Here is a 26,074-nt window from a genome sequence, read left to right on the forward strand (position 1 = left end):
GAAGCATAAACTTTCTGCAGCTGTCCCACATTAAAACACTCATTTCATTTTATACACATTGGAAGCATTACAAAGTGTGTTTAACAACAACAACAACAAAAAACGCTTCTATTTCCTCCACATCTGCATTGCTAGAGACAGTACTTCTCTCTGTTAGGATTAGCTAGGAGATATCTTCAGGAGTAACAACCTCTAGGGCCTGGGTAACAACTAGGGTTGTCAACCCTGCCATAGTGGCTGGAAGTCTCCCAGAATTGGCCTCAATCTCCTCTGTCTCCTAGGTGCAGGGATGGCCAGGGGGTCTTGGCACACTGCTCCTGCCCAGAGCGCCCACTCCACAGCTCCCATTGGCCGGGAACTGTGGCCAATGGGAGTTGCGGGGGCGGTGACTGCAGGGAGGGGCAGCGCGCAGAGCCGCTTGTCACTGGATCTCAGTCACAACTGAGGATACCAAATTCAGGACGAACTGCTCAGAAATAGGGCAGACACACCCCAAAACTGGTGGTTATTCTCCCATAAGATATACCAGACCAGCAAGAAATGTAAACTTCTGTTTTGCCACACTGGTTAACAAGAACTCAGAAAAGCAGTTTCCATAGGTATTCCAGTCTTTGTAGCACCAAAACCCAAAAACACTAAACTTAATGATGAGTGGTTATTTAAAACCAATTTCATCAAGCAAAGGGTTTTTCGGATTCCAAAGGACAAGCCACACCCCCAGGTCAATATATAACTCAGATCTAACCCAATAATCACGCTGTTGCCAGTGCTTTAGTATCTCAAATCTAAAGGTTTATTTGTAAAAAAAAAAAAAAAAAAAAAAAAAAAAGAGATGACAGTTAGACCTGGTTAAAAAAATCAAATACATAAATAATTGCAATATTCTTGGATTAGGCTTGTAACTGTGATGGAATAAACTGATGCCTTAAGTCAAGTCTCTGGTTGCTTCCAAATCATTGGAAGGTCCTCAGGCCCTTGGTGAGAATACTCCCATTAGTATAAGTTCATAGTCCAGAGGTTTGAGCAGGAAAGAGGCGAAATAGAGATGTTTCCAGGGTCTTCTATAGCTTCTGCCAAATGAAAGGAAACCCATTGTTCTAGTTTGCAGAAAATTACAAGTAACAAGATGGGGTCTGGAGTCACGTGGGCAAGTCTCATGTCTATGCATTGTTTGCTTATGCCTTGCCTACACTCCCAAGTTTTGTCGCCAAAACTGCTCTACGTCGACCCAACCAGTGAGTGCATACACACTGCAAGGCGACTTTTGTCAGGGAAAATGCCCGGTTTTGGCGACAAAATACATCCACCTTCAAGAGAGATGTATGTCTTTTTCCTCTACGTTTTTGTCGACAAACTGCAAGTGTAGACACCACGCTTCATTTCATCGCTTTCATTGACCTTCAGGAGGTGTCCCACAATGCCCATCCTGACCGTTCTGGTCAGTGGTTTGAACTCCACTGCCCTGTAACCAGGTAAACAACCATCTGTCCCTCCCTCTTAGAAGCCCCAGGAATTTTTGAACTTTCGTTTCCTGTTTGCTCAGTGTGGAGAGGTCTCATCACTTCTTCCCAGGTGACCATGGCGGATTATTGCAGTGAACGCTGTCCCCCCTGGACCACTGCGGAGCTGTTGGATCTGCTCAGTGTACGGGGAGAGGAGGCTGTGCAGTCCCAGCTGCTCTTGAGCCATAGGGATTGGGATATCTACTGGCAGATTTCTCGAGGCTTGTGTGAAAATGGTTATGATCAGGACACACTGCAGTGCAGAGCAAAGATAAAGGAGCTGAGGCAGGCGTACCATAAGATGCATCCGATGAAGTGAGCTGTAGCTCACGAAAGCTTATGCTCAAAATAAATTGGTTAGTCTCTAAGGTGCCACAAGTCCTCCTTTTCTTTTTGCGAATACAGCTGTTACTCTTTTTGCTAACATGGCTGTTACTCTGAAACTTTTGTGAGTGTTTATTTTAATTTCCCTGTAACCAGCTCTCTCAATTTGGTGTAGTTCCTCTTTCTGAAGTTAAATGCTACCACAGTGGGCTTCTTTGGTATCTCCTCCCTCACAAGGACATTCCATTTAATTACATTATGGTCTCTATTACCAAGTGGTTCAGCTGCATTCCCCTCTTGGACCCGATCCCGTGTGCCATTTAGGACTAAATCAAGACTTGCCTCTCCCCTTATAGGTTCCAGGGCTAGCTTATGCAGCCATTAATGGTTCCTAAAAACTTCATCTCTGCATCCCGTCCTGAGGGACATGTACCCAGTAAATATGGGGATACTTGAAGTCCCCAATTATTGAATTCTCTATTTTATAGCCTCTCTAATCTCCCTATATCCACATATCTATTCAGGGGACACCGTCATAGGGCCTAATCACATCAGCCACACTATCAGAGGCTCGTTCACCTGCACATCCACCAGTGTGATCTATGCCATCATGTGCCAGCAATGCCCCTCTGCCATGTACATCGGTCAAACTGGACAGTCTCTACGTAAAAGAATAAATGGACACAAATCAGATGTCAAGAATTATAACCTTCATAAACCAGTCGGAGAACACTTCAATCTCTCTGGTCACGCGATCTCTGACCTAAAAGTCACAATATTACAACAAAAAGACTTCAAATCCAGACTCCAGCCAGACACTGCTGAATTGGAGTTCATTTGGAAACTGGATCCAATTAACGTAGGCTTGAATAGAGACTGGGAGCGGAGGGGTCATTACACAAAGTAAAACTATTTCCCCGTGTTTATCCCCCCCCCCACTGTTCCTCACACCTTCTTGTCAATGGTGGAAATGGCCCCCCTTGATTATCACCTCAAAAGGTCCCCCCCCCGGCTCTCCTGCTGGTAATAGCTCACCTCACCCCAGCACTCTCCTTACAGTGGGTCGGGTCACACCCATTGTTTCCTGTTCTCTGTGTACATAAATCTCCCCCCTGTATTTTCCACGGCACGCGTCCCATGCAGTGGGCTGCAGCTCACCGACGCTCATGCTCAAATAAATGGGTTCGCCTCTCAGGGGCCAGGAGTCCTCCTGTCCTTTCTGCGAGGACAGACGAACAGGGCCGCTGCTCCGAAACGCGTCCCATTGAGGATCCTCCTCCCACCAAGCTCAGTCAGACCTGCGGTCAGCCACCGCCCCATTTAAAACCAGGCGGGGCTAGGAGGACGGTTGGGGGCGGAGCCGGGGGGCGGTTCGACACGGGGGCGGGGCCGGGGGGGCGCTTGGAGGCGGGGGCGGGGCCGGGGGGGCGGTTGGACGCGGGGGCGGGGCTAGGAGGACGGTTGGACGCGGGGGCGGGGACCGGGGGGACGGTTGGACCGGGGGCGGGGCTAGGAGGACGGTTGGACCCGGGGGCGGGGACCGGGGGGACGGTTGGACCCGGGGGCGGGGCTAGGAGGACGGTTGGACCCGGGGGCGGGGACCGGGGGGACGGTTGGACCGGGGGCGGGGCTAGGAGGACGGTTGGACCCGGGGGCGGGGCCGGGGGGGCGGTTGGTCCCGGGGGCGGGGCCGGGGGGGCGGTTGGACCCGGGGGCGGGGCCGGGGGGACGGTTGGACACGGGGGCGGGGCTAGGAGGACGGTTGGACGCGGGGGCGGGGACCGGGGGGACGGTTGGACCGGGGGCGGGGCTAGGAGGACGGTTGGACCCGGGGGCGGGGCCGGGGGGGCGGTTGGACGCGGGGGCGGGGCTAGGAGGACGGTTGGACGCGGGGCGGGGCCGGGGGGGCGGTTGGACCCGGGGGCGGGGCCGGGGGGCGGTTGGACGCGGGGGCGGGGCTAGGAGGACGGTTGGACCCGGGGGCGGGGCTAGGAGGACAGTTGGACCGGGGGGCGGTTGGACCCGGGGGCGGGGCTAGGAGGACGGTTGGACGCGGGGGCGGGGGCGGGGCCGGGGGGGCGGTTGGTTCGAGCCCCAGCGGGCGGGACGCGCGGGCACCAGAGTCCGCCTGAGGCGCGGGAAGGCGCCGGCGGGGGCGGGTCAGGCTGACCCCGGGGCCCGCCTGCCCTGGGCCGGAGGAGGCGGAAGCGGCGCCCGGGGCAGGCTGGGAGATGTAGTGCTTGACTCCCCCGGGAGCGGAAGTGACGTCGGAGGGGGGAGGCGGAGCCGCGCTGGGCTCGCGCGGGGCCGGGGAGCGGTTGGAGCTCTGGGCATGCGCAGATCGCGGCGGGGCGCGAGACCTTCGTTAACCCCCCCGTGCCCGGCCCGGGCCCCGCTCCCGCCGGAGCCGCCCTGGGGCCGCCCCGGGCTCCGCCCGCCCCGCTGCGGCGCTGCAGCCTCCAGGTACCGGAGCGAGCCCCGGGGGGGCCGGGCGGTGACTCTGCCCCGGGTCCGGGGGGGGACCCGGCCTCCCGCAGCGCCGGGATCTGCCCCCGGGGGGGGCCGGGCGGGGGGTGACCGGGGGGGTCAGGAGAAGGGGGGGCGGGGGGAGACCGGGGGGGTCAGGAGAAGGGGGGGCGGGGGGAGACCGGGGGGGGCAGGGGGGAGATCGGGGAGGGACAGGAGAAGGGGGGGCGGGGGGAGACCGGGGAGGGCAGGAGAAGGGGGGGCGGGGGGAGACCGGGGAGGGACAGGAGAAGGGGGGGCGGGGGGAGACCGGGGAGGGACAGGAGAAGGGGGGGCGGGGGGAGACCGGGGAGGGACAGGAGAAGGGGGGGCGGGGGGAGATCGGGGAGGGACAGGAGAAGGGGGGGCGGGGGGAGACCGGGGAGGGACAGGAGAAGGGGGGGCGGGGGGAGACCGGGGAGGGACAGGAGAAGGGGGGGCGGGGGGAGACCGGGGAGGGACAGGAGAAGGGGGGGCGGGGGGAGACCGGGGAGGGACAGGAGAAGGGGGGGCGGGGGGAGACCGGGGAGGGCAGGAGAAGGGGGGGCGGGGGGAGACCGGGGGAGGGCAGGAGAAGGGGGGGCGGGGGGAGACCGGGGCCCCCCGGGGACCGGGGAGAGGCGGGGGGGGGCCGAGATCCCCTCGGATTTACCGCTGCCCCCTCCCCTGGGACCCCCCGCTCCCGCCCTGCCCCCTTTCTGTCCCCACAGCAGCGAGGGGGAGCCCGGGTGCCCCCCCCGGTGCTGCAGGGCCCCTCACAAAATCCGGGGTCCGGGAGCGGCGGAGCCCCCGGCTGAGGTCGGGCCCCTGTCGCGCCGGGCTCTGCACAGACCCTGACCGAGGTCGGGGCCCCCTTGGGACAGGGGCTGCGCAGACCCCCCGGGTACCCCCACCTGCCATTCGACGCCCGCCGCTGGCCCATGCCGCCGGCTCGGGCGCCCAGGGCTCGGGCGAAGGGGCTGGTTCGTGGCAGGGCAGGGGTCTGGGCTCGGGCTGGAGGACCCTGCGAGGTGGGAGGGGGCCGGGCCTTGGGCTGCAGCCCAAGCCGGACCATGGACACCCCCATTCAACAGCCCCGCAGCCTGAGCCCTGTGAGCCCCTGTCCGCGGGCACGGGCCGGCCGCCGGTGCCCACCTGCAGGGTAGACGTGCCCACAGCGACCGAGGGTCCTTGCCACAAAAACCCCAAAGGCTAAATCGGGAAATGGTGGGCGGCTGCTCTCCATTTTACAGATGGGGAAACTGAAGCTCAGAGAGCTGAAGTAATTTGCTCAATTTTTCTTAGAGCATCTGGGGAGAAACTGGGATCTGAATCCAGATTGTTTGAATTCTTGCCTCTCCCCTTGACCCCAAGCCCAGCGTGTGTGTGCACGGCGTTGTTCTGGTCTGTGTTTGCCTCGCACTGGCTTCCAAGGGAGGCTGTGACATTTCCTTCATGGGAGGGTTTGAAGACCAGGTTACCCAGGCTGTCCGTGACAGAGCTAGAAAGAGATCCCAGTTCGAGTGCTGTTTTGGGTACTGAAGGTCTCTGCCACGCCGGTGTTTTAGGTACTGGTGCAAACCCTTAGTACAGACACAATTTACACTAGTGCAGTCTGATTGGCACGGGTGCACCATGTCCCAGTCGGACGGTTTGGGGTGGGGAGGGGGACAGTGACCTCACTGAGGCCTGGGGCTGGCTGAACGGTGCAGCTGGTAACGGAGGGGCAGCAGTGAGTGCTGGAGGTACGAGCCAGGAGCACAGCCCCACACGACTGGACACTGACTTCTCCTGACCCAGGGGACACCCCCCCAGCTGTGTGCAGGGACTGCAGCTGAGCTGCCCTGCCAGGACAGCCTGTGCCTCCATGGACAAACCACCTCTTCCCGCAGCCTAATACAGTGGGGTCTGGGGACCTTTCCAAGCTGCAGGTGAGGGGGCTCTGGAGTTTGCAAGGTGCATTTCTAGCTCTGTCACTGACCCGCTTGGTGACCTTGGGGAAGTCCCAGCCCCCCCTCTGTTTTCCTCCTACCCATTGTCTACTTGGATTGTGATTGCTTTGGGAGAAGGACTGTCCCTCTCTGTCTGTGCAGTGCCCAGCACAATGGGGGTGCTGATCTCAGTCAGGCTCTCTGCCATGTGCAGCACAATGGGGCCCTGATCGCCGTCAGTGTCTGGGCAACGCAAGGCAGTTTATAGACTCATGGACTTTAAGGCCAGAAGGGACCATCCTGATCATCTAGTCTGAGCTCCTGCACATCGCAGGCCACAGAGCCTCCCTGTAGTAGACCCCTAACCTCTGGCTGAGTTAATGAAGTCCTCAAATCATGATTTACAGACTTTGACTTACAAAAAAATCCACCGTTTACACAAGTTTAAACCTCCAAATGACTCATGCCAGGCCCCACCTACCTGAAAGGAGGTGGTAGAATCTCCTTCCTTAGAGGTTTTTAAGGTCAGGCTTGACAAAGCCCTGGCTGGGATGATTTAACTGGGAATTGGTCCTGCTTTGAGCAGGGGGTTGGACTAGATGACCTTCTGGGGTCCCTTCCAACCCTGATATTCTATGATTCTATGAAAGGGGATTCCAAAGAGGATGGCTCTAGACTGTTCTCAGTGGTAGCAGACAACAGAACAAGGAGTAATGGTCTTAAGTTGCAGTGGGGGAGGTTTAGGTTGGATATTAGGAAAAACTTTTTCCCTAGGAGAGTGGTGAAGCACTGGAATGCGTTACCTAGGGAGGTGGTGGAATCTCCTTCCTTAGAAGTTTTTAAGGTCAGGCTTGACAAAACCCTGGCTGGGATGATTTAATTGGGGATCGGTCCTGCTTTGAGCAGGGGGTTGGACCAGATGACCTCCTGAGGTCCCTTCTAACCCTGATATTCTATGATTCTCATCCCCGTGAGGAAAAACAAACTACAGGCTGCCTGGGAAGGTCCCTTCAAGGTTGTCAAGCAGCTAAATGAGGTAAACTGTGTGGTGGAGCTGTCAAACCGGGCACATCAGCGCCGGGTGTTCCATGTGAATATGATGAAGCCATAGTATGACAGGGGGGATGTGGTGCTGGCTGTGAGCGGATATTGGGAGGAGCAGGGAGATGACCCTTTAGTAGATCTGTTCCCTGCGACCAGAGCTGGTTCACCCCTGGAAACAATTCCCCTCTCGGATCAGCTAACTCCTGCCCAGCAAGCTGAGATCAGAGGGGTCCTGCATCTGTACCGACAGCTGTTTTCCAACCAGCCTGGACACACTATTCTGACTGTCCACCGGGTGCAGACAGGATCACATTCCCCTGTAAAAAGAAAAGGAGGACTTGTGGCACCGTAGAGACTAACCAATTTATTTGAGCATGAGCTTTCGTGAGCTACAGCTCACTTCATTGGATGCATACCATGGAAACTGCAGCGGACTTTATATATACACAGAGAATATGAACCAATACCTCCTCCCACCCCACTGTCCTGCTGGTAATAGCTTATCTAAAGTGATCATCAGGTGGGCCATTTCCAGCACAAATCCAGGTTTTCTCACCCTCCACCCCCCCACACAAATTCACTCTCCTGCTGGTGATAGCCCATCCAAAGTGACAACTCTCCACACAATGTGCATGACAATCAAGTTGGGCCATTTCCTGCACAAATCCAGGTTCTCTCACCCCCCCCACCCCCCTCCCAAAAACCACACACACAAACTCACTATCCCGCTGGCAATAGCTCATCCAAAGTGATCACTCTCCCCACAATGCGCATGATAATCAAGGTGGGCCACCCCCAGCACAAATCCAGGCCTTCTCACCCCCGCCACCTCCATACACACACAAACTCACTTTCCTGCTGGTAATAGCTCATCCAAACTGACCACTCTCAAAGTTTAAATCCAAGTTAAACCAGAACATCCGGGGGGGGGTAGGAAAAAACAAGGGGAAATAGGCTACCTTGCATAATGACTTAGCCACTCCCAGTCTCTATTTAAGCCTAAATTAATAGTATCCAATTTGCAAATGAATTCCAATTCAGCAGTTTCTCGCTGGAGTCTGGATTTGAAGTTTTTTTGTTTTAAGATAGCGACCTTCATGTCTGTGATTGCGTGACCAGAGAGATTGAAGTGTTCTCCGACTGGTTTATGAATGTTATAATTCTTGACATCTGATTTGTGTCCATTTATTCTGGTGGATGTGATAAGTCTTCTTATTTTCATTGCTTGGTCATTGATTTCGGATAGCTTTCCTTACCAATTTTCTACAATTCTGATCTTCTAACTTCCATATATTTTATTTGGAGAGTGTTGGGATTCCTACTAGGGAGCCACCAGCAGGGCCCAGAGATAGCCCCATCTCCTATATCAAGCTCTGGCTAGTAGGTATGTGATAAATGTGAAGAACCTGCCTCTGTCTGTCAGTTGGAAGACACAAATGTCTCTCTTTCTACCCTCTGATGCCTCCTGGCTGCTCTAAGCAAGGTCGGGGTGGGGCTCTGTTAACATGTGCCTCCTGGAACTTCTATTTACCTGGTGCTGCTGTTCTGTGAATAGTGAGATTGTGACTGGGGCAGTAGGTACTGTTGGACTCTTGCTCTTTCATGGGCCGGTGACCTTCAAGGAGGTGGCTGTGTATTTCACCAGGGAATAGGGGACTCTGCTGGACCGAACTCAGAGATCCCTCGACAGGGATGTCATGCAGGAGAACTATGAGATGGTGGTCTTGCTGGGTAAGGAGTCCTGTCCTCTCAGTTAATAGAAGCCTGAGTAGTAATAACGTCATACATTTATTCATCACACAAGTTTTGACAAGTTTTCTTGCCCCCCTTTTTTGCCTTACTCCTACCCATGAGTATAACTTTTGGACATGTGCTTTTTTGGTGCCATCAGTCGTTTTAAAAATTGCATTTAATGTATCCTTATTGGCTACATTAATAACTGTAGCTTTCCTCATTTTAAGAGGAAAATATGCCGCCTGTAGAATTCTAAATTCAGTAAATAGGTGTATGACTCATGCATGGTTTGTGTGACAGTCCGATGAGCTCAACTTTTGATAGGAGAGCGTATAATGTTGCCATTCAGGACCCCATGTGTGAAGGAGTACAGAGCCATGGGAGTGAAGGAAATGGGGGGGGGGGGGGAGTAGATAATTCTGGAGTACCAGAACAGGGTGTGTGCAGGGTTAGAGCTAAGAAGCAGCAGGGAGGGATGAGGTAGTGAGACATGAGGAGAGAACACAAGAAGCTCCCAAGGTGCTGGGAGGTGGGGATGGCTGAGAATAATGGGAAGAAGAGGATTGGAGTGTGGATGAAGGACACCTAGGAAGTGGGCTGGGTGGGTCAGTGGAAGGGAGGACAGGTTTGGGGATGTAGAGCTGTGGGGGATCCAGACCTTTAACCCCGAATGCCTACCCAGGCCATGTTGCTTTAGAGCCTCCACTCCAGTTTTATTTCTGTTCAGTTTCACTTCATTATACATTTTTCTCCCCAAATATTATTTTATCTTTTGACCTCCCTCTCCCACTCATTACCCCCTCCCCATCTCTATGCACAGGGACCCAGGCTCAAACGGGCACTTTGTTGATGATGTCACAGTGGTAGTTTCGGCTGGGAAATTTTTACAGATATAAGATTACATAGTGGGGTACAACTTGCCCTTCTACATGGCTACTCAAAGTTAATTGAGAAGATGAAATTTGGTGAAACACACAAACTTGATTTAATACAGTTAGAATTGATATCATAGGCAAGGATCAATACACATAACGATTCGAGTAAGATAAGTATAGTAAAGAGGGTCTAGCACTGTGAACACTTACAAGTTATGGACACCATTGGAAACAAAGATGGAGGGGCAAGGGAGGCGGTCAAAAGGGAGGCCCTGCTTCAGTTTACATTGTCTCGGGGATCTGACAAAATGGAAAAATGGTAACTGGGAGAGGTAATTTATTCACTTTTTTACGGTAATAGTATACCATATGTGCTCCTTTACTCTGATTGCAATAATGTCAATCGCTGCCCCAACTGATACGCGGCCTTTGGGAAGTCCATAATTAAGTATCCAGCATCAGGGCTGTCCCTGGCCATTTTGGTGCCCTACATAGCCCCCTTGCAGGTGGGGGCGGGGAGGGTGCTGGACCAGGCCTCCATAGGGGGGCAGAAGCAGCTTGGAGGGTAGGCGGGAACCGCCCCCCAGAAGGAGCTGGCAGTGCGGAGTGGGTTGGGGCCGGGTTGCTCCACTTCCTGCCACCCGGTGAGTACAGGGCAGGTCTGAGCCCACAGTCATGGGGCGGTGGGAAGTGGAATAACCCGTCCGCAGCCCGCAGCGCTCTGCTCTTCTGGCTCCCAGCCAAAGGGTAGGGGGAAACTACCCCCAGTCACCGGTGTCACGGAGCGGGCTAGGGTCGGGTTACTCCACTTACTGCCGCCTGGTGAGTGCAGGGCACCAGACCACTGCTGCAGTACTCCGGGGAAGGGGTGGAGTGGGTGTGGGGGCGGGGAAGGAATGGAGTCAGGGTCAATAGGAGTGAGAGTTTGGAGAGAGTCTTGTCCCCCCTCTCCCCATCTGCAGCAGCCACAAGCTGTCTTCCCTCCAGGCTCCTTGGATCTTTGAGCCTGGCCCTCCTGAGGTTGCACGGCCCAGTTCTTGTTTCTTACATTCTCCTTTTCTGGAAGCAATAGAGGGTGTTGCTCCCAAAATTTTGTGTTTAATTCCCCAGCCTACTCCACATAGTGGGGGGCGTTTAACTCTCCCTCCTATTACACCTGAGTCAGTAGATTTCCTAATTCCCCAAAATGTGCTTTTGCGATGTCACAGTTCTGGGGTAGCTAAGCTTTTGACCTGCCTCCATGGTCTGCTCAAGGAATGCCCTCTCAGGTATCAGGCCTCTACCCAGCCCCTCTCTATGGGTCGGGACCCATATGCCTCTCCTTTTTGACCAGGGTTGAGGATTGTAGCTTGTCTTCCACAGTGTTCACTGGACTAAAGTCCAGTTCCTGTGCTTTGCTTTCTCTCCAAGGGCAGTGAGCTGTGTGTGTGTGTGTGTGTGTGTGATAGAGGTGGGTATTTTGGTGATACATGTATGATGCCAATACACACCTCAGTTTCCCTCTGTGATTGGTATTGCTATGATTATAAAGAGCAGGAAACATGAGGTGTTTTGTCACGTAGCTATCATGGGGTGATATGAATGGATCATTAAGGACTAGCTGGGACCAGCCTACATCAATGGAATACCCGACAGAGACAAGGGAATAATTGTCACCTGTCCATGGGAGGATCTCTGCTTGGCTGAGTGAAGCATACATGGACTCGTTATGTTTTTGGGAGCAGGAAGAACTGGGCTCGCAGACGTAGGGAGCTCTGCTGGAGCGAAGACTAATGGACAGGCACAGTGAAAGGAAACCAAACTGTTTTCTACAGCAGCATGGCTCAAGGGCATTGGCCAGTATGGATTGTATTGTCTTCTTCGCTTCTCTGTCCTAATCTAAGGACTTTCCAATGCTGTGTTTAACTTGACTAATAAATCCTGCTGTGTTTTAAAAGTCTGCCCAGTGTCACAGGAAAAACTTGCTCTGTGCATTGAACGAGGAACAGTCTCTGAAGAGGAGTGTCGTTCAGCTGGACCTGCTGGGCAGAGCTCACAGGTTGGAACAGGAGCGTTGAAGCCAGAGGCTCAGTCTCTGGTGTTGAAGCTCCACGGCCCATCCTTGTGGAAGAGTGGGACCACTTGGGAGTTTTGTGCACTCGAGGCACCTCCCAAGGACTGTTTATAAGCCTGGGCATTGCACAGATCCTATGGATCCATGACAGTGTGCCTGTGTGCCTGATGGGGAAAAGATATAAAACAAGAAAAGCATCTAAATGTGTATTTACCATTGTCCCCTCGTCAGTCCTCTTGGGAATCCCTGATCCGTTCCAAAGTGTATTAAAACCTTCCTTAAAGGCTTACCTCTTGGTTATCAGGTCATGTCAGTTTTGTCAGAGGGCTTTCCATTCACCCTCCCACTTCCCTGGTTCTTGTCAGGTAGACAGCAAGTGGCAAAAGACCAGAAGTCTGAAGCGCAGACAATGCAATGTTTATTGGGATTAGTTTCCAAGCAAGCATATTCTGAAGCCGTTCACACCAGTCAGACCTATAGAGTCTGTTACCCAGTGTTCCCCTGCCCAGCTTTAATGCCACAGAGTGTTTACCCTGCATCCCTCTTCAAAATTCTGAGACCACAGAGCCTTGCCTTGCCTGTGTCTCTGTTCCCCATTCCCTGTTCCCACCCCTTAGCAAGCATCGTTCCAAATTCCCTTCCCCTTCCTGTTTGACCCCAATTTCTATAGTAATATTCTCAACTATAGCTTAGCTGGTCATTTCACTGAAATTTAACTTAACCAATCCTAACATAATGTAATATAATTCTCTATCCAATTATATCCCACTAATTAACTTCCACCTAGCAAAATTAATTATACAGCAGACAGAAACAATTAGTGAACCAGGCAGATTAACAATAGAAAAGTGGGGGCCATAAAGATAAAACATAAAGAAATGAGGGTTTCACAACCATTGATAATGAAGTGATTTCTTGCCAGACAGGATGCTATTCAACTAAGTTTTCTTTAACCATCTTAAGATCCATTTCTTTATCTGGTGGTGATGGGCACTATCCAGACAGGATCGGCTTCCTAACAGCCGAATACCACCTTATTTCAATGTGACTGGTTTGGGATGTGAAAATGTGACCATACACTTCCAGACTTACGGCTGCCCCTACTGCTTAGCCAAAGGCCTTAGCCTAAGAACAAGGCCTCGGACTATCCTAGTGAGAGAAGGCCCATAAACAGGTGGACTGTGATTTTGATTCTTTGTTTTTATAACCCTGTAAGTAGGTGAGCCCTGGTCTACACTAGGAATTTAGGTCGAATTTAGCAGCGTTAAATCGATGTAAACCTGCACCCGTCCACACGATGAAGCCCTTTTTTTCGACTTAAAGGGCTCTTAAAATCGATTTCCTTAATCCACCTCTGACAAGTGGATTAGCGCTTAAATCGGCCTTGCCAGATCAAATTTGGGGTACTGTGGACGCAATTAGACGGTATTGGCCTCCGGGAGCTATCCCAGAGTGCTTTATTGTGACCACTATGGACAGCACTCTCAACTCAGATGCACTGGCCAGGTAGACAGGAAAAGGCCTGCAAACTTTTGAATTTCAATTTCCTGTTTGCATGGTCACCTGCAGCTTGCCACGCTGGCCAGAGCACATTAGCAGAGGTGACCATGATGGAGTCCCAGAATCGCAAAAGAGCTCCAGCGTGAACCGAACGGGAGGTACGGGATCTGATCGCTGTATGGGGAGAGGAATCTGTGCTATCAGAACTCTGTTCCAGTTTTCGAAATGCCAAAACATTTGTCAAAATCTCCCTGGGCATGAAGGCCAGAGGACAGGGACCCGAAGCAATGCCGCGTGAAACTTAAGGAGCTGAGGCAAGCCTACCAGAAAACCAGAGAGGTAAATGGCCGCTGCGAGTCAGAGCCCCAAATATGCCGCTTCTATGATGAGCTGCATGCCATTTTAGAGGGTTCAGCCACCACTACCCCAGCCGTGTTGTTTGACTCCTTCAATGGAGATGGAAGCAACACAGAAGCAGGTTTTGGGGACAAGGAAGATGATGATGATGACGTTGTAGATAGCTCGCAACAAGCAAGCGGAGAAACCGGTTTTCCCGACAGCCAGGAACTGTTTCTCACCCTGGACCTGGAGGCAGTCCCCCCCCAAACCCACCCAAGGCTGCCTCCCGGACCCGCCAGGCGGAGAAGGGACCTCTGGTGAGTGTACCTTTTAAAATACTATACATGGTTTAAAAGCAAGCATGTTTAATGATTAATTTGCCCTGGCATTTGCAGCTCTCCTGGATGTACTCCCAAAGCCTTTGCAAAAGGTTTCTGGGGAGGGCAGCCTTATTGCGTCCTTCATGGTAGGACACTTTACCACACTAGGCCAGTAGCACATACTCGGCAATCATTGTAGAACAAAGCATTGCAGTGTATGTTTGCTGGCATTCAAACAACATCCGTTCTTTATCTCTCTATGTTATCCTCAGGAGAGTGATATCATTCATGGTCACCTGGTTGAAATAGGGTGCTTTTCTTAAGGGGACATTCAGAGGTAACCGTTCCTGCTGGGCTGTTTGCCTGTGGCTGAACAGAAATGTTCCCCGCTGTTAGCCATGGGGGTGGGGGAGTGAGGGGCTAGACACGTGGTGGGGGGAGGCAAAATGCGACCTTGGAACGAAAGCACATGTGCTGTGTATGTATTGTTAACAGCAAGGTTTACCGTGAAAGAGTGTAGTCATTGTTCTAGAAAATGTGTCTTCTTAAATACCACTGCCTCTTTTTTTTTTTTTCTCCACCAGCTGCATGTATTTCAAGGATCACGGGATCTTCTCCTTCGCAGAGGCTAGTGAAGATTAGAAGGTGAAAAAACTGCACTCGTGATGAAATGTTCTCTGAGCTCATGCTGTCCTCCCACACTGACATAGCACAGACGACTGCGTGGAGGCAGACAATGTCAGAGTGCAGGAAAGCACAGTATGAGCGGGAGGAGAGGTGGCGGGCTGAAGAGAGTAAGTGGCGGGCTGAAGAGAGGGCTGAAGCTGAAAGCTGGTGGCAGCGTGATGAGAGGAGGCAGGATTCAATGCTGAGGCTGCTGGAGGATCAAACCAATATACTCCAGCGTATGGTTGAGCTGCAGGAAAGGCAGCAGGAGCACAGACCGCCGCTACAGCCCCTGTGTAACCAACCGCCCTCCTCCCCAAGTTCCATAGCCTCCTCACCCAGACGCCCAAGAATGTGGTGGGGGGGGCCTCCAGCCACTCCACCCCAGAGGATTGCCCGAGCAACAGAAGGCTGGCATTCAATAAGTTTTAAACTTTTAAAGTGCTGTATGGCCTTGTCCTTCCCTCCTCCACCACCCCTCCTGGTGCTTCTCTCCTCCACTACCCCTCCTGGGCTACCTTGGCAGTTATCCCCCTATTTGTGTGATGAATGAATAAAGAATGCATGAATGGGAAGCAACAATGACTTTATTGCCTCCGCAAGCGGTGATCGAAGGGAGGAGGGGAGGGTGGTTAGCTTACAGGGAAGTAGAGTGAACCAAGGGGCGGGGGGTTTCATCAAGGAGAAACAAACAGAACTTTCACACCGTAGCCTGGCCAGTCATGAAACTGGTTTTCAAAGCTTCTCTGATGTGTACCACGCCCTCCTGTGCTCTTCTAACCGCCCTGGTGTCTGGCTGTGTGAAATCAGCAGCCAGGCAATTTGTCTCAACCTCCCACCCCGCCATAAATGTCTCCCCCTTACTCTCACAGATATTGTGGAATGCACAGCAAGCAGTAATAACAGCGGGAATATTGGTTTCTCGGAGGTCTAACCGAGTCACTCAACTGCACCAGCGCACTTTTAAACGTCCAAATGCACATTCTACCACCATTCTGCATTTGCTCAGCCTGTAGTTGAACAGCTCCTGACTACTGTCCAGGCTGCCTGTGTATGGCTTCATGAGCCATGGCATTAAGGGGTAGGCTAGGTCCCCCAGGATAACTACAGGCATTTCAACATCCCCAACAGTTATTTTCTGGTCTGGGAATAAAGTCCCTTCTTGCAGCTTTTGAAACAGACCAGAGTTCCTGAAGATGCGAGCGTCATGTACCTTTCCCGGCCATCCCACGTTGATGTCAGTGAAACGTCCCTTGTGATCCACCAGTGCTTGCAGCACTATTGAAAAGTACCCCTTGCGGTTTATGTAGTCGCCGGCTTGGTGCTCCAGTGCCAAGATAGGGATATGGGTTCGGTCTATGGCTCCACCACAGTTAGGGAATCCCATTGCAGCAAAGCCATTCACTATGACCTGCACATTTCCCAGGGTCACTACCCTTCATATCAGCAGATCTTTGATTGCGTTGGCTACTTGCATCACAGCAGCCCCCACATTAGATTTGCCCACTCCGAATTGATTCCGACTGACCGGTAGCTGTCTGGTCTTGCAAGCTTCCACAGGGCTATTGCCACTCGCTTCTCAACTGTGAGGGCTGCTCTCATCTTGGTATTCTTGCACCTCAGGGCAGGGGAAAGCAAGTCACAAAGTTTCTTATGCATGCGAAAGTTTTGCAACCACTGGGAATCATCCCAGACCTGCAACGCTATGCGGTCCCACCAGTCTGTGCTTGTTTCCCGAGCCCAGAATCGGCGTTCCACCGCATGAACCTGCCCCATTAGCACCATGATGCCCACATTGCCAGGGCCCGTGCTTTGAGAGAAGTCTGTGTCCATGTCCTCATCACTCACGTCACCACGCTGATGTCGCCTACTCGCCCGGTATCGCTTTGCCAGGTTCTGGTGCCGCATATACTGCTGGATAATACATGTGGTGTTTAATGTGCTCCTAATTGCCAAAGTGATCTGAGTGGGCTGCATGCTTGCCGTGGTATGTTGTCTGCCCAGAAAAAAGGCGCGGAACAATTGTCTGCCGCTGCCCTGACAGAGGGAGGGGCGACTGATGACATGGCTTACAGGGTTGGCTTACAGGGAATTAAAATCAACAAAGGGGGTGGCTTTGCGAGAAACTGAATGGCCCCCTCAAGGATAGAACTCAAAACCTGAAGGATAGAACTCAAGACTGGGTTTAGCAGGCCGTTGATTTCACAGAGGGAAGGAGGGAGGGAGGAGAAAATGAATACAAAACAAATCTGGTCTATTTCTTGTTTTGAGCCACTTCATCTATCTTTATACATCTTGCTGGCAGCAGACTGTGCAGTACGACTGCTAGCCATCATCATCTCCTGGGTGCTCGGCAGAAGACGGTGCAGTATGACGACTAGCCATCATCTGCTGGCTGGAGGTTAAAAGACAGCGCACTGCCGGTAGGACTGAATCGCCACGAGACGAAACAAGGGAAATGACCTGGCTGAGTCACTCCCATGTTTGCCCAGGCAACCGATTAAAAGAGCACCCAGGACTACATAAATGATGGCTACCAGTCATACTGCATTGTCTACTGCCAAAAGGCAATTAACTGCTGCTGTGTAGCAATGCAGTACCGCATCTGCCAGCACCCAGGAGACATACGGTGATGGTTAGCTGAGCGGGCTCCATGCTTGCCATGGTATGGCGTCTGCACAGGTAACTCAAGAAAAAAGGTGCAAAACGATTGTCTGCCCTTGCTTTCGTGGAGGGAGGGAGGGAGCGGGGGCTTGACGATATGTACCCAGAACCAACTGCGACAATGTTTTAGCCCCATCAGGCACTGGGATTTCTACCCAGAATACAAATGGGTGGTGGAGACTGCGGGAACTGTGGGACAGCCACCCACAGTGCAACGCTCCGGAAGTCGACGATTGCCTCAGTACTGTGGACACACTCCACCGACTACATGCACTTAGAGCACTTGTGTGGGGACACATACAATCAACTGTATAAAAACGCTTTCTACAAAACCGACTTCTATAAATTCGACCTAATTTCGTAGTGTAGACATACCCTGAGTGATAAAAATACACCTAAGTTCTTAAAGTGTAGGCTTTACAGGCAGGCCTCAATATCTGTATTCTAACATGGGTTCTACCCCCTCCCCCATTCTGTGCCTGTCTTGTCTATCTAGATGGTAAATTCTTCAGGGCATGGGCCACCTACTGTTCTGGGTTTGTACTTTGCCTAGCACAATGGAGACCCACTGTTAGTTGGCCCTTAGGCACTAAGGTAATTAATATGATTTATAATAACTCTCCTGCCACTTTGAGCCAAGGAAGCTGGCCTTGGGATGTTACTGCTTAAAAAACTAGCTTGGGTTAAAACCATGGTAAATTCTTTGTGACAAGTATCACACAAATTCCATTGACCTCCTTTGTTTTCTTTGCCTTGAGTAGGGTTTCCAGTTTCCAAACCTGATGTGATCTCGCAGCTGGAAGGAGGGGAAGAGCCGTGGGTCCCAGACCTCCAGGGCTCTGAGAAAGAAGTGCTCCCGAGAGCTGCCTGCACAGGTGAGGAATTGGTTAAACCAACGCAAAAACTATGCTTGAATACAAGAAACATTTGGGATGCCCTACAAAGACCTTGTGAGCTTTCCTAGTTCAGGATTGTTCCCTGCAGATGTGGAATCATTACGGCAGATGTCACTCATGGCTTCTCGCCTATCCTGACTGACAACTGGCAGCTGGTCCCTCCCCAATCTCACTTTCCCCTAAGAGTTCTGGGGAGATGTGGACCCAGAACTGATCCCATCTTTTCTCTCCTCTGAGAAAAGATTTGGGGAAAATCAGCTCCTGATAGGTTTGATCTCTCCCACACACATTTTGGGTTGTTCATCCCTTTTTCCATTCCTCTCTCTGAGATTTCCTTTCTTTGTGGTGCAGGGAGTGACCTGTGTCTGGATTCTCTCTGTCTTCCATCAGGTGACAAGATGGTGAGTGAGAATGAGGAGGAGACACCCCAGCAGGAATATGCTGAGGAAGTAGAACCACATGGAACGTTATCAGAAGGATCCAAAGGGAATGGTTCCAGGAGTTGTGCACTCCCAGAAAAAGCAAAAGCCTGTGAGACTCAGCAGAGGCCAGAGGAAAACTTCAGTAGCCACACAGACCTTATTACACATGAGAGAATCAACTTGGAAGAGACACGCTACACATGCCATGAGTGTGGGAAAAGCTTCAGTGGGACCTCTGACCTTCTCACACATCAGAAACTCCACAGTGGAGAGAGACCATTCATGTGCTCTGAGTGCGGGAAAAGCTTCAATAGGAGCTCCAGCCTCATCAGCCATCAGCAAATCCACACAGGAGAGATGCCCTACACATGCTCTGAGTGTGGGAAAAGCTTCAATCAGAGATCTTCCCTGATCACACATCAGAGAATCCACACAGGAGATATGCCCTACTCCTGCTCTGAGTGCGGGAAAAGCTTCTATCGGAGCTCGACCTTTACCCGACATCAGCGAATCCACACGGGTGAGAAACCCTACACATGCTCTGAGTGTGGGAAACGCTTCAATGATAGCTCATCCCTTAGCACACATCAGAGAATCCACACGGGTGAGAAACCTTATGCATGCTCTGAGTGCGGGAAAAGCTTCAATCATAGCTCACACCTTATCATACATCGTAGAATCCACACAGGAGAGAAACCCTACACGTGCTCTGAGTGCGGGAAACGCTTCAGTGATAGCTCATCCCTTAGCACACATCAGAGAATCCACACGGGTGAGAAACCTTATGCATGCTCTGAATGCGGGAAAAGCTTCAATCATAGCTCACACCTTATCATACATCGTAGAATCCACACAGGAGAGAAACCCTACACGTGCTCTGAGTGCGGGAAACGCTTCAGTGATAGCTCATCCCTTACCACACATCAGAGAATCCACACGGGTGAGAAACCTTATGTATGCTCTGAGTGCGGGAAAAGCTTCAATCAGAGATCTGCCCTGACCACACATCAGAGAATCCACACAGGAGAGACGCCCTACACTTGCTCTGAGTGTGGGAAAAGCTTCAATGGGACATCTGACCTTCTCACACATCAGAAACTCCACAGTGGACAGAGACCATTCATGTGCTCTGAGTGCGGGAAGAGCTTCAATAGAAGCTCTTCCCTTATCACTCATTGGAGAATCCACACGGGTGAGAAACCTTATGGATGCTCTGAGTGTGGGAAACGCTTCAATGCGAGCTCACATGTAATCAGACATCGGAGAATCCACACAAGGGAGAAACCTTACGGATGCTCTGAGTGTGGGAAACGCTTCAGTCGGAGCTCCAGCCTCATCACACATCAGCGAATCCACACAGGGGAGATGCCCTACACCTGCGCTGAGTGCGGGAAAAGCTTCAATCACAGATCTTCCCTGATCACACATCAGAGAATCCACACAGGAGATTTGCCGTACACATGCTCTGAGTGCGGGAAAAGCTTCAATCAGAGCTCGCACCTTATCATACATCGTAGAATCCACACAGGAGAGAAACCCTACACCTGCTCTGAGTGTGGGAAACACTTCAATCAGAGCTCAACCCTTATTAAGCATCAGAAAATCCACATGAGAGAGAACTGTAATAAATGCCTTGACTAGTGCTAGCTAGATTTTTTTTAATCACATTTGCTAGTTACCACATAAAGAAAAGGAGTACTAGTGGCACCTTAGAGATTAACCAGTTTATTTGAGCATAAGCTTTCGTGAGCTATGCTGAAATAAATTGGTTAATCTCTAAGGTGCCACTAGTACTCCTTTTCTTTTTGCAAATACAGACTAACACAGCTGCTGCTCTGAAACCTGTAGTTACCACATAGTGATCTTTGCACCATCTTCACCATGGTTTCTCAGCTCCACCAGATGAGTTTCCTGCTTCTGCCTTGTCAGCTCACTCTTCTTTGGGGTCAGTCCTGTCATCTTTTCTGTCAGCTCCTTTCCTTTTGAATCATAGGAGTGTGTGTCCCTCCAGCCAGGAATGTTCATCATCTCCAGGTGGGAGAGAGAGGTTTGATCCCCACAAGCTACACTGAGGCAACAAAGTACCTGTGCCTTACATCCACTAGGGCTGTACATGGCATTGGCTGCTCAAGTGAGTGATCTTGGTGTGAAAAGACAATTATAGTGGTAGAGCAGATGCAGCCCAGGTGCAGTGTTTGGCATTAGCTTTCCCCTTGACCTGACCTAAACTCCATCACTTTTCCTAGTCTAAACAAACCCTGAGCATCACGGTTATACTGTTCCCCCATTTCAAAGCGGTTGTTAGACATCAAGTTCCCCCTTGGGGAACAAACTTTCATTCCCAGTTGCTCTGATGTTACTTCAGGTTGTGCTGGAGACCAGATATCTTTACTACCATTTTCCTCACTTAAAATGTATTGAACTATAACAAAGGGCAGGGATAAGGAAAAATGTTATTTCATGCTCTGTAACAACAGAAGAACATGGGTTAAGGTGGAGGGATTCCCTTATTCCCCATCACCATCCCAATCCTCCTGCTGTTGAATTGGTTAGGTCAATATTTCGTCTAAAGGGCTGGGAAGAGGATTCCCTAGTACATGACTTGTAACTAAGCAAAATACCCATGCATTTGGCTCCCAAAGCAGTTGTAACCTAGGCCCTGCAGGAGATGGCTCCTGAAGATATCTCCTTCCAAATCAGGTGCATGTTGCCTATTATTTGGGAAATAGAATACCTATTCTGGTAGGTACGGATGGGAAAAATGGAAGTGACATTTCTGTTCAGCTCACCCGTGGGAGATCCTGGAAACGTGTAGAAAATGAAATCCATGTTGAATGTGATAGAGCTGCAGAAAGACACCTATTTTTAATAGATACCTGACGTTTGGTGTCTTACAGGGATTCTAAGCAGCACCTGAATTTAGTCCCTCATTTAAATCTGTGACACCAGATTAAAGAAATAAAAGGGCATATTTGGGGGAGTTATACCTCACTATCGCTACTGATATGTTGTACACTAGGTGAAGAATTCTACTCCAGAGAAGTGTAAAATTACTCCAAGGAAGGTCAAAGATATGACAAGAACTCAGGTAGAAATTGCACGTACTAGTGATTGATTTTCACCCCAGAGATGGACGCTATGGTGACCTGTGGTCCAGGTAAACTATTTTTAGAACGCTGCTACCTAGTTAAGTGGCACTGATCACACTCCTAAAGGATGCCATGATTACATTGGGCACAACTGTCTTTTGCCATTTGGATCCAAAGTTTCATGAAGCATAGAGAGAATCTTAGAATCATAGAAGATTTGGGTTGGAAGAGACCTCAAGAGGTCATCTATTCCAACCCCCTGCTTAAAGCAGGACCAACACTAACTAAATCATCCCAGCCAGGGTTTTGTCAAGCTGGGCCTTAAAAACCTCTAAGGATGGAGATTCCACCACCTCCCTAGGTAACGCATTCCAGTGCTTCACCACCCTCCTAGTGAAATAGTATTTCCTAATATCCAACCTAAACCTCCCCCTCTGCAACTTGAGACCATTGGTCCTCAGTGGTGGCATATGACAGAACAAGAACAGCCAAGCACCATCCTCTCTGGAACACCCCTTCAGGTAGTTGAAGGCTGCTATCAAATCCCCCCTCACTCTTCTGCAGACTATATAAACCCAGTTCCCTCAGCCACTCCTCATGAATCAGGTGCCCAGCCCCCTGATCATTTTTGTTGCCCTCTGCTGGACTCTCTCCAATTTGTTCACATCCATTCTTTAGTGGGGGACCCAAAACTGGATGCAGTACTCCAGATGTGGCTTCACCAGTGCCGAATAGAGGGGAATAATCAATTCCCTCGGTCTGCTGGCAATGCTCCTACTAATGCAGCCCAATATGCCCTTAGCCTTCTTGGAAACAAGGGCACAATGCTGATTCATATCCAGCTTCTCGTCCACTGTAACCCCTAGGTCCTTTTCTGCAGAACTGCTGCCGAGCCATTCAGTCCCTAGTCTGTAGCGGTGCATGGGATTCTTCCGTCCTTAGTGCAAGACTCTGCACTTGTCCATCTAGAATTTAATCAGATTTCTTCTGGCTCAATTCTCCAATTTGTCTAGGTCATTCTGGACCCTATCCCTACCCTCCAGCATATCTCCCTCTCCCCCCACCTTAGTGTCATCTGCAAATTTGCTGATGGTGCAATCTATCCCATCATCCAGATCATTAATAAAGATGTTGAACAAAACCAGCCCCAGGACCGACTCCTGGGGCACTCCGGTCTGCCAACTAGACATGGAGCCATTGATCACTACCCATTGAGCCTGACAATATAGCCAGTTTTCTATCCACCTTATAGTCCATTAATCCAATCCATACTTTTTTAACTTGCTGGCAAGAATACTGTGGGGGACGGTATCAAAAGCTTTGCTAAAGTCAAGATATCTCACATCCACTTCTTTCCCCATATCTACAGAGCCAGTTATCTCCTCATAGAAGGCAATCAGATTGGTCAGGCATGACTTGCCATTGGTGAATCCATGTTGACTGTTCCTGATTAAAATTTTGATAAATTTTAAAATAAATCTTCTGTTAAGAGGAAAATTACTTGAGAGAAGATGCGAAACTTAGAGGGCAACAGCCACAGAGTTCCCCAGCTCTCTTGTTTTCAAAGCAAAGATGTTACATCAGGCAGGGGATGTAAAAATCTAAAATGGTGATGGTCATAAATATAAAGGGAAGGGTATCCACCTTTCTCTATACAGTGCTATAAAATCCCTCCTGGTCAGAGGCAAAACCCTTTCACCTGTAAAGGGTTAAGAAGCAAAGATAACCTCGCTGGCACCTGACCAAAATGACCAATGAGGAGACAAGATACTTTCAAATCTGGAGGGGAGTGGGGAACAAAGGGTTTGTCTGTGTGTGTGATGCTTTTGCCGGGAACAGATCAGGAATGCAGCCTCATAACTCCTTAAATTAGTAAGTAATCTAGCTAGAAATATATTAGATTTCCTTTTGTTTCATGGCTGGTAAAATAAGCTGTGGTGGATGGAATGTATATTCCTGTTTTTGTGTCTTTTTGTAACTTAAGGTTTTACCTAGAGGGATTCTCTATGTTTTGAATCTGATTACCCTGTAAGGTATTTACCATCCTGATTTTACAGAGGTGATTCTTTTACCTTTTCTTTAATTAAAATTCTTCTTTTAAGAACCTGATTGATTTTTCATTGTTCTTAAGATCCAAGGGTTTGAGTCTGTGTTCACCTGTAGAAATTGGTGAGGATTTTTATCAAGCCTTCTCCAGGAAAGGGGGTGTAGGGCTTGGGGGGATATTTTGGGGGAAGACGTCTCCAAGTGGGCTCTTTCCCTGTTTAACATGGTTGGTGGTGGCAGTATATGGTTCAAGCACAAGGCAAAGTTTGTACCTTGGAGAAGTTTTTAACCTAAGCTGGTAAGAATAAGCTTAGGGGGTCTTTCATGCAGGTCCCCACATCTGTACCCTAGAGTTCAGAGTGGGGAAGGAACCTTGACAGTGATGGATATGTGATGGTAGCTTTTCTGGATTGCTTTTTGGTTTGGTTTCATTTTTTTCATTTAAGTTTTGTTTTGTTTTTCCAACCAGTTCTTTTTATAGGTGTTGAGGCTCTTTTCCTTTTGAGCACAGCTGTTTAACCCTCAGGCCTGGCTTTGGAAACCTCCTCAGAACTGGCCTTGTGTTTCTTTCATTGTTGATATCTTTGGGGTTCACATCCACAGTACATACGGTTCAGAGCAACAGATACTTTGAGAAACCTGCTGAGTGAAGCAGGCCTTTTACAAACTGACATTGGCCCAAAGTCTGCCTCAATTCAGCTGGATTGGAACACGTCTGTATCAAAGCAGTGGTTCACACCTGATTTGCCCAGTAACCTGGGGGGAAGGACTGGTAAGATAGGATAAGTAGGAATTGACCACAATAATGTTAAAGGTAAGGGTGACAGACCTTCACCTTGCAGGTCAACAAGCCTGTTCTTTTCATTCCCACTGAAGCATCTGGCACTGTTCACTCTTAGGCTGCACACTTGTCTAGATGGACCATTGGTCTGACCCAGTATGACCAGTCTTGCATTCTTATGTAAGCCATCTATGGCCTTGTATACACTGGCTAGTTTCTGCACAGGAAAGCAGCTTTCCCCTAGAATTCTGGGGAGATGTGGACCCAGAACTGATCCCATCTTTTCTCTCCTCTGAGGAATGGTTTGGGGAAAATCAGCTCCTGATAGGTTTGATCTCTTCCGCATGCATTTTGGCTTGTTCATCCCTTTTTCCATTCCTCTCTCTGAGATTTCCTTTCATTCCAGTGCAGGGAGTGACCTATCTCTGAATTCTCTCTGTCCCCCATCAGGTGACAAGATGGTGAGTGAGAATGAGGAGGAGACACCCCAGCAGGAAGATGCTGAGGAAGTAGAACCACATGCAACGTTATCAGGAAGATCCAAAGGGAATGTTTCCAGGAGTTGTGCACTCCCAGAAAAAGCAAAAGCCTGTGAGACTCAGCAGAGGCCAGAGGAAAACTTCAGTAGCCACTCAGACCTTATTACACATGAGAGAATCAACTTGGAAGAGACACGCTACACATGCCATGAGTGTGGGAAAAGCTTCAATGGGACCTCTGACCTTCTCAAACATCAGAAACTCCACAGTGGAGAGAGACCATTCATGTGCTCTGAGTGCGGGAAAAGCTTCAATAGGAGCTCCAGCCTCATCAGCAAATCCACACAGGAGAGATGCCCTACACATGCTCTGAGTGTGGGAAAAGCTTCAGTCACAGCTCTTCCCTCATCACACATCAGAGAATCCACACAGGAGATATGCCCTACACCTGCTCTGAGTGCGGGAAACGCTTCTATCGGAGCTTAACCCTTATCCAACATCAGCGAATCCACACAGGAGAGAGACCCTACACATGCTCTGAGTGTGGGAAAAGCTTCAATGGGACCTCTGACCTTCTCACACATCAGAAACTCCACAGTGGACAGAGACCATTCATGTGCTCTAAGTGCGGGAAGAGCTTCAATAGGAGCTCTTCCCTTATCACTCATTGGAGAATCCACACGGGTGAGAAACCTTACTGATGCTCTGAGTGTGGGAAATGCTTCAGTCGGAGCTCCAGCCTCATCACACATCAGCGAATCCACACAGAGGAGATGCCCTACACCTGCTCTGAGAGCGGGAAAAGCTTCAATCACAGATCTTCCCTGATCACACATCAGAGAATCCACACAGGAGATTTGCCGTACACATGCTCTGAGTGTGGGAAAAGCTTCAATCTTAGCTCAACCCTTAGCACACATCAGAG

General features: G+C 50.5%; 1 protein-coding gene and 1 long non-coding RNA gene across 9 annotated transcripts; one reads left to right on the forward strand and one right to left on the reverse strand.

The window, feature by feature from the left end:
• Positions 1–837: 837 nt before the first annotated feature.
• Positions 838–3,158, reverse strand: LOC311514146. 2 transcript variants are annotated; one of them, XR_014709831.1, is made up of 3 exons: positions 2,862–3,158; positions 2,406–2,487; positions 838–1,755 (listed from the first exon to the last, which is right to left on the reverse strand). It is a non-coding gene; the product is annotated as an uncharacterized lncRNA (long non-coding RNA). The 2 variants fall into 2 exon arrangements; XR_014709832.1 differs by having other exon boundaries at positions 838–1,070; positions 2,862–3,156.
• A 990-nt stretch (positions 3,159–4,148) lies between these two features.
• On the forward strand, positions 4,149–25,646 carry LOC311514113 (uncharacterized protein). 7 transcript variants are annotated; one of them, XR_014709822.1, is made up of 4 exons: positions 4,152–4,289; positions 18,198–18,311; positions 18,723–20,699; positions 25,121–25,259. XR_014709822.1 is itself a non-coding variant. In XM_084616508.1 (4 exons), the coding sequence occupies exons 3-4, from the start codon at positions 18,731–18,733 to the stop codon at positions 25,633–25,635; spliced, it is 1,479 nt and encodes a 492-aa protein (XP_084472634.1). In that variant the 5' UTR covers positions 4,152–4,289; positions 18,198–18,311; positions 18,723–18,730; the 3' UTR covers positions 25,636–25,646. The 7 variants fall into 7 exon arrangements, 6 of the variants coding, with proteins under 6 accessions (XP_084472633.1, XP_084472634.1, XP_084472632.1 ...); XM_084616508.1 differs by having other exon boundaries at positions 18,723–19,694; positions 25,121–25,646; XM_084616504.1 differs by lacking the exon at positions 25,121–25,259 and adding an exon at positions 14,691–14,751 and having other exon boundaries at positions 4,156–4,289; positions 18,723–23,894.
• The last annotated feature ends 428 nt before the right edge of the window (positions 25,647–26,074 follow it).

The sequence above is a fragment of the Lepidochelys olivacea genome (assembly GCF_965140295.1).
Source record: "Lepidochelys olivacea isolate rLepOli2 genome assembly, chromosome: 28".
Lineage (NCBI taxonomy): Eukaryota > Metazoa > Chordata > Testudines > Cheloniidae > Lepidochelys > Lepidochelys olivacea.

What these genes read in the sequence shown, in the direction of transcription:
- LOC311514113 (XM_084616507.1), top strand. Translation starts at nt 18,731, where the DNA reads ATGGTGAGTGAGAATGAGGAGGAGACACCCCAGCAGGAATATGCTGAG.